Raw genomic sequence first — 8,101 nt, 5'->3', positions numbered from 1 at the left:
GCACTTTGTTGCTTATGATGAGGGAATTTGCGAGTTTCTGTCTGAACAAAACTCTGGGGTTTCAGCGATGACTAGTTTGAACGCCTCTGTTTGGCTACTGCATTCCTAAACTCAACAGAATCGTGTGTGATTGGTTATAATGAGCAACATTGTAAAAATGCGTAAAAATAAAATATAATGTAACATAACCAGGTCTAAATTTAATACAGCAATCGAAATTTCCTTTTAAGTATTCAAGTTTTATTGAAAAACCAGGGGACCCCCCAAGTATATTTTTTGGGTGTTATGGGGGGTCCCTTAATGCTTATGGGAGGTCCTGGACCCCGCCAGCTCCCCCTCAATTCAAACACTGGATTACATGCATCTGAAATCACATACGTTCTGAGTAGATAAATAAGGAACTACTTAGCGACTAAGTATGTTATAGTATGAATGTGTGTACTATGAATGTAATCCGGATGTACTACATTTATCATGTTGTCATTGTCATGTGACCTACGGCATTGAGTTGCTTCACATTCACAAATCTTCTTCTCCCATGGCCTCATGGGACAGTAAAGTGTCAAATCGGATGTGCACCTCAGAATCTCATCCGAAATAGTAGGTCATCCAGGTACTTTTTGCCTACCGTTTTATGAATACTGTAATTTGTAACCACTTTTCACATACTGTTTATGTAGTAAGGAAATAAGCATACATTCAGATGTAGCCTATGAAGCCACAGTATCCTATATGTAGTACCCTCTCAACTGTATCAGTTTTTTTAAATAATAATTTATCCATTAGCTGATTATGATGGCTTACAGACTGAATTATTATATATTCATATTATAGATGAAATGTTGTGTTCAGTTATTAAACTAACATACATTTTTAAACTCAACCAGTACGAGTGGATGAACATTTTTAAAATTTTACACTTCTTACCAGACATCCTGTGGTGGGTGAAGTTTAATGAAGAACTGCTTCATAAGATGCATTTTAGTGAGGTCACAAATGAGTTTAGTTTCTGCAACAGATATTTTTCGTTGTTTTTATACTATTTTAAGTCAAAAGGAGAGTTGTACAGTACATAATCAAATTTAGCGCATGTCTTCAGGCAGGATGTGTAACGCTAGTGCTGTCCTCTCGAGCTCAACAGCGCCCCGCTTTTGTCCAGTGTAACTCTATGGTGTAAATCTGTGGCGAAAAACGGAATTGCAGCGCGCCATAATTGAGAGCCGTGTTTAATAGTTCAAGTAAATGATTTATTTTAAACGTATTCATCACAAGTTCGGGCTTTATTTATCCACGACAACAATTAAACACCATTTAAACCATTTGCTTTGTATTTCAATACATTTAATCAACTTTTTAAATTCTTTGTAAAGCACGTTAATATACCAAGTGTTTTTAAAATAAAGTTTATTAGTATTATTACAGACTTGAGGGGGAGTGTGCAAGTTTTAAAATACTTGGACAAGGCAAACCTCAATTAAAAGTACAACCTAAGCCATCAATGTCACAAAAGCGAGGAATCATGTGGAGAAAAAGCCGTGTTTAGATATACTAGACTTGTAGACTCCATCTGAAGAAAAGACATCAACAAGCATACCCGTAAAAAACCAAACTACTGCTGAACTCGGGGGAAATGCCTGGTTTAAACTGGAATACACTACTAATATCAAACAGGTAATCATTTGATTGGCCCATAAGATAAAAATGTAGAAGATTCTGAGTTTTACAGATAAAACGCTCTGACCAATGATTGTCTGAGAAATGGCTTGATAGTCTGTTACACAAAGTACAAAAAATATTTTAATATATATTTTAAACAGTTTTCAAACACAAAATTTAAATGACTACTTAAAATTACAATAATTGTAAATATATGATAAGTATTAAATCTTAATACCTAGCTACAAATACATTTTCTTAAACCTGAACCTGTTCGTCCATCAACACCTAAAGCAACTAACAAGCTACAGATTCCATTATTGAAGGATTTACGGTTCAGTTTAGTTGTGAATATCATAATATCCGAGTCATTGCAGACACCATATTAGGGCACTATGGGAAACCTAGAAAAACATTTTCTGCTCTAAAACAAACTGAACAATGAAAGTGAATTCAAGTAGTGTATAATATTTAAATCAAGCAGAAAACACAGCAAGCATAATGAATCATCTTCATACTATCCAAGTTAAAAAAATAATGCAAGGTGTGTAATCTATATCTATTGTGTGATAAACTGCAGTTTCTTTATTCACCGATTAAAAACTTTTTTTTTTCTGCATCGCATTCACAACAATACAAAAGGATAAATGTGACCCTGGAGCACAAAACCAGTCATAAGGGTCCATTTTTTTATTTATTGAGATGTATACATAATCTAAAAGCTGAATAAATAATCTTTCCATTGATGTGTGGTTTGTTAGGATAGGACAATATTTGGCTGAGATACAACTATTTGAAAATCTGGAATCTGAGGGTGCAAAAAAATCTAAATATTGAGAAAATCATCTTTAAAGTTGTCCAAATGAAGTTCTTAGCAATGCATATTACTAATCAAAAATTAAGTTTTGATATATTTACAGTAGTAAATTTACAAAATATCTTCATGGAACATGATCTTTACTTAATGTCCTAATGATTTTTGGCATACAAGAAAAATCAATCATTTTGACCCATACAATGTATTGTTGGCTATTGCTACAAATATACCCCAGTGACTTAACACTGCTTTTGTGCTCCAGGGTCACAAATGGGTTTTGATTGTGACAAGCTCCGCCCCTTCATTTTGAGACATTCAGCTAGTGAAACGTCTCTACTGGCTTAACAGGTGAGCTGTGAAACGTTCACGGGCCACGGCGAACAAACCAGATCTCATTTCTGCGCTGGGGCACGCCGGGATTCTCGTAAACAGCTACCATGTAGCGGTCTCGGAGAACATCCTCGGAGCTGCCCAAAAGCTCCCAAAGGATGCTGATCTGACGAGAGATGGTCTCCTCCGTTGTGGTGCCATAAAACACCCTAGAATGGAAGAAAGGTTCAGCTATAATCGTTCTAGGATGTGCAAACAGGTCTAAAGGAATTACTAGTGACAAAACTGAGCTCCAAGGGTCTCATTGGGAAGGGTGGTTGTGTACCTGGCTATGACGCGGATCGCGTCTCTGTGAACGATTCGGATATCAGGATCGGTTGGTTCAGGTGGTCTGGCCTGGAACTCAGCAGGCAGATAATACGCCGTCAACACGTCCTTCATGAAGTTAGTGCCGTCGTCTGCCATCTTAATCTCATTCACAACAGGTACTGACATGCCAAGGTACCGTCCTGGAGACACAGGACTTAAACTGAGCAAACTGGGAAACTGCACGTTTCGAACAAAACAATCATGGTGATTATTACAACAAATATTGTAATAGAATGTGCACTTTCTATAAGAATCACACATAAGTTAATAAAACAAACCAATATCTAAAAGTGAAATGAAAAGAAGCCCTTTTTTTGCGTTCACACTGAAACGACTCAATGTGGATTCAAATCTGATTTTTGAGTTGTTTTAGCCCACTTATTTTAATTCCCTTTTTTTTCAGTTCACCTGATTTTGATTCAAGTAACCGTACAGCTTAAGGTGTGGTGATATTAGCAAAATGTCTGTGTGAATTCGGACTCTATGTGAATTCAAATCCGTTTTTTGGTCCACTTATTTTAATTTAACATTTTCTGGTGTTCAGTTCACCTGATTTTGATTCAACTAACTGTACAGCTTAAGGTGCGATTTCGGCGAAATTGCACAGACAAAATAGGTCCGTTGTCTACTGTCAATAGTGTAGTGATATGTGAAGCACAGCTCAAACGCAAGTCACTTCCAAACCAAACAGATCTGTGTTGGTCAACTTGGCAAATCCGTGAGACCAACTTGAACCCACTGCAAAATCTGCATGCGGAAATCTTTTGCCCTCACGCAAATTTCCTGATCACGTGAATTTTTACTGCAATGACTGGATTTCGCCTACAACAATGCCTCAAACAATGGTAAATGTGACCAGTTCCAAAAAGCACATCCATTAAGTTTGACCAAATATCAGTTAGCCAAGAGTAATCAGTCTTACTTGTCAGAATTGATCAGTCTACATTTTTATGTAACTGACAACTGCACGTAAGTTTTTACCTTGAAATATCAGCTTCAAAGTCATTCTGATGGTACACTGACTTCTGAGGCGAATGGCTTCAGTTTCTTTCCCAGACATCTGTTCTATGACTGTGTAAGTTTGGTGGGCAGGTACGAAACTCCACAGAAAAGGTGGATTGTTTTACGGCAGCAACAAATGCATGTGTACAGCTATCATTGTAATTATGATAGTGATATATTTACGAGAGTGAATTCATTTACCTGTAAGATACACAAAACTACATACATTTGCTTTAAAGTTATAAACAAAAAAACAGAAAACTAACTTGTAAGACTACAGTTTAAGCAGCTGGCCACAGAGTCAAACAACTGGCCAAGCATTAAAAGACAGGGGTCTCGGAGCACCGACTTGAAATATAGTTTGGAGGTTAAAAGGCTCTCTTTAAATGGGAATTAATTTTCATTTTCTGCATTTTGGTTTGGCCTCTAATGTTATCCTGCTGTAGAGCACTGAGCTGGTGGGTGTGTGTGTGTGTGTGTGTGTGTGTTCACCTGTTGAATTGTCCTTGCAGATGAAGCGCATGAGTTTCATAAAAGCATTGGAGATGCTTTGCTCATACAGCATGTCTGCTTTACTGACACGAGCCCATTTTCCTGGACTGCATTGTGGTTGGGCCTCTAATGTTATCCTGCTGTAGAGCACTGAGCTGGTGGGTGTGTGTGTGTGTGTGTTTGTGTTCACCTGTTGAATTCTCCTTGCAGATGAAGCGCATGAGTTTCATAAAAGCATTGGAGATGCTTTGCTCATACAGCATGTCTGCTTTACTGACACGAGCCCATTTTCCTGGAGGATACAGTCTCTCCTCGTATAAGACCTCGCCAAGCTGCACAAACACACACAGACGCTCGTCAACACAATTAAACAAGTCTTTTTAGTAAAAATCATTAAATAACAGCTAAACGTCTTTTAAATATGTCTCTAAATACTGTACGTTTCTTGAGTACTAGGCAAAGTGCTACAGATACAAAAATAAAGTGCACCATTATAATAATAATAATAATAATAATAATAATAATAAAAAATATGGCTTTTGCTTTAAGAATTAATTAAGAATCCAGAATGGTTTGAAACAGATCTCAGCTCAACCAATTAAAAATCTGTCAGCTGATGGTGTTGACAAAATAACCATATTTTACATATCACACATTTAAAACAACCATTTTTTTTTCTTTTTAATGATATTAATATTTCTGTTTTTAACAAGGTTTTAGTTTTAGGTTTTAGTTAATCTCCAATTAACTTCAAAGTTGAAATGCTGCTGCTTTCCTCATTGTAGACATATTTTGCCCCATGTTTCAAGAAGCAGCGATATACAAACTAACACTGGCTGATTTTACCTTCTCGTGTCTGGAGATGGTGACAGAAGGCACTTGCTCTCGTTCTGAGGTCTGGTTCCTCCTCGTCATCTCCTCAATGGGTCCCTCATCTCTACATTAAAACTAGAGTCAGTTCACTGCAGGTCTGAAAGCAGCTTGATCTATAAGGATTACATTGGATTCTCTTATGATTTCACTAGATCGGCCAGTGTCATTTCTGGTCCTACTCCGTGTCCATGTAAATGTCTCTCGCAGCTCAGTGTGTTTCGTACCTCTGGGAACAGACACCTGGTGTGTCCTTCCCACCGCCTGCCAGTGCGTGTGCATCCGGTCCTGCTCCTCCTCATCCATTGGCTCAGAGCTGTCTGTGATGTCATCGTCCAGCCCGTCGAGATCCTCAATGGAGATCAGAGCCATTCTGCCAAATGAGTGAAGCTATATCGAAAACCAATATTAGAAAATTAACTCAATTAAATAAAACAAAGCCAATACCCAAAAGTGAACTGAAAAGAAGCCCCTTTTTTGTATTCACACTGAAACTGGACTCAAAGTGGATTCAAATCCTTTTTTTGATCCACTTTAGTGATTTTTGTGAGATAAAAAGTTGCAATTACCTTTTTTTTTTTTTTTTTGTGGTGGAAACCATAAAAACGTAAAGTTAGGTCGAACACATTTTATTATGTAATATAATACTCAGCACAGTGTACTTTTGTTTGCTTGATTGAATTCAAACTTGGTAACAACATAACCAAAATGCAAATAGAAATGTGTCACTACTGAGATCAAACTACAACATTTGCATGGGCATAAATAATACAAGTTCCTGTCTTGAGGACTTCATCATCTAAACAGCATTTGGTGTGAAGTCAAAATAAAATATAAAATAAAAATAAATGTTTTTTTTTATATATATATTAAGTAAATATTATTTATATTAATTAAATAGTCTAACAAAATATTCTACTTACGAACAAGAAATGACTTTTTTTTTTTCCCCTTTCCATTATTACTGGATGGGAAGAGTTGAGCAGGCATTGTAAACAGCACTAGCATGGCATGAAGCTTGTGCATGATCAGTCTTATAATTGCTGATAGCACCAGTAGGAAGAACCAACAGGGGTTCTGTTGTTTTGACCCAGTAATACATGCATGCATACATTCAGCTCCCTAAAACTGAAAATATATAGCACTGGAGCCACGCAGGTGTATTAGTGCGAAAGCATAGCATGTTTTAATAATAAACACTAGCAATCTCAAAGTTTAAAAAAGATCAGCAATCACAGAGACAGGAAGCATAAATAAGAAATAGACAGAGGGACTCGTCGGAAGCTTTTCGATATGATTTTGATGAACGTGCGTTATCATCACTGCACGTTCATCTAAAAACATGACTGATGTTAACGCAACAGCGCATGACTGCAGCATCGGAGCCTCCCTGTACGATTATTCAATGCACTTTATTAATCATATTCATCTTGCCCGGTATACGGAGATGTGTAAAACCTTATTTTAAATATATGACATCCAGCGCAGATTTCACACACGTCAAACACTTCCGATATATAATACTGATCCTTTGGGCTGTAACCTAATATTAAAAACAATGTGTTATTATGATAATAAATACTGACCTACTTACCAGCAGACACAACAAACGCACTACGGCTTGAAGCGCTGGGGATCGGAGTGCCGCACTGCGCATGCGCGGAGGAGTGTCCTATCTGCTCGACATGTTTACAGTCTATGGTTTACACACACCGTTTTATTGGTGTAGGTTTGACCGCTATATCTTCTTTCATGCGGATAACGCGTACACAGTGTGCCAACTACCTCGAAAAAACACTGAAATAGATGTGACAAATCCCATCTTTATGTGCCAACACTACACTGCACACTGCTTTAGCCAGTTGGCTGAACATGCAGGCGGCATTTTAGAGAAAGAGGTGTGGTTAAAGTAGCAATTTGGTAGAAATTATTTATAGCAACTTAAATGGTAATGTGTGTAATTTCTGCATTCAGTTTGTTCCTCAAAATAGGTTTAGATATAAATAAATTGACAGTATTATTATTTTTTTAATGAGGTCTAAATCATGTACAATCTGTATCTGTATAATATTAAAGCTATTTCATCCTACATAGAGCAGGTTGTTTAAAGAGGCAGACATATTAAGATCACAAGACCAGCTGAGGTCACCTGTACTGAACACCTGTAATAATTATAGGTAGTTTTAGTCAAACTTTATTTAATTGGCTCATGGTTGTTTTTAGTATTCTGCCTGTAATGATGAACACAATACAACAAAGTGTTATCTCTTCTAAAATGTATGCATTTTGGCCATTAGTTTACAGGACACTGTTTTGAGGGCCTGAATGCCAACTTTTGAGAATGGGCTTTCAAAGTGCAAGTTTTTGAAAACGATAGCATTATTTTCTCTGTGTAAACTACGAAAAGAGACACCTGATGGAAAAACTTGACAAATTTCTGAAAACGAAAAAAATTAAAGTTTCTTAAGGGTCAAGATCATCAAGCCACTCCCACAATATCTGTCAGCACTCAAATTAATGCAGGACTCAGATTAACTGTACAGCATGTGTGTAAGACTCCAATAC

General features: G+C 37.0%; 1 protein-coding gene across 1 annotated transcript; it reads right to left on the bottom strand.

Annotated features, from left to right (window-relative positions):
• Positions 1 to 2,686: 2,686 nt before the first annotated feature.
• Positions 2,687 to 7,198, bottom strand: LOC107697063 (heme-binding protein 1-like). Its single transcript, XM_016497710.1, has 6 exons — positions 7,131 to 7,198; positions 5,764 to 5,926; positions 5,513 to 5,601; positions 4,857 to 4,998; positions 3,129 to 3,312; positions 2,687 to 3,012 (listed from the first exon to the last, which is right to left on the bottom strand). The coding sequence occupies exons 1-6, from the start codon at positions 7,191 to 7,193 to the stop codon at positions 2,838 to 2,840; spliced, it is 816 nt and encodes a 271-aa protein (XP_016353196.1). The 5' UTR covers positions 7,194 to 7,198; the 3' UTR covers positions 2,687 to 2,837.
• Between the last annotated feature and the right edge of the window lie 903 nt (positions 7,199 to 8,101).

Source organism: Sinocyclocheilus anshuiensis, unplaced genomic scaffold (assembly GCF_001515605.1).
Source record: "Sinocyclocheilus anshuiensis isolate Anshui unplaced genomic scaffold, SAMN03320099.WGS_v1.1 scaffold1485, whole genome shotgun sequence".
Classification (NCBI taxonomy): Eukaryota; Metazoa; Chordata; class Actinopteri; order Cypriniformes; family Cyprinidae; genus Sinocyclocheilus; species Sinocyclocheilus anshuiensis.
Note: the sequence above shows the minus strand (reverse complement) of the source record. Positions and strands in the feature narration are given on the sequence as shown.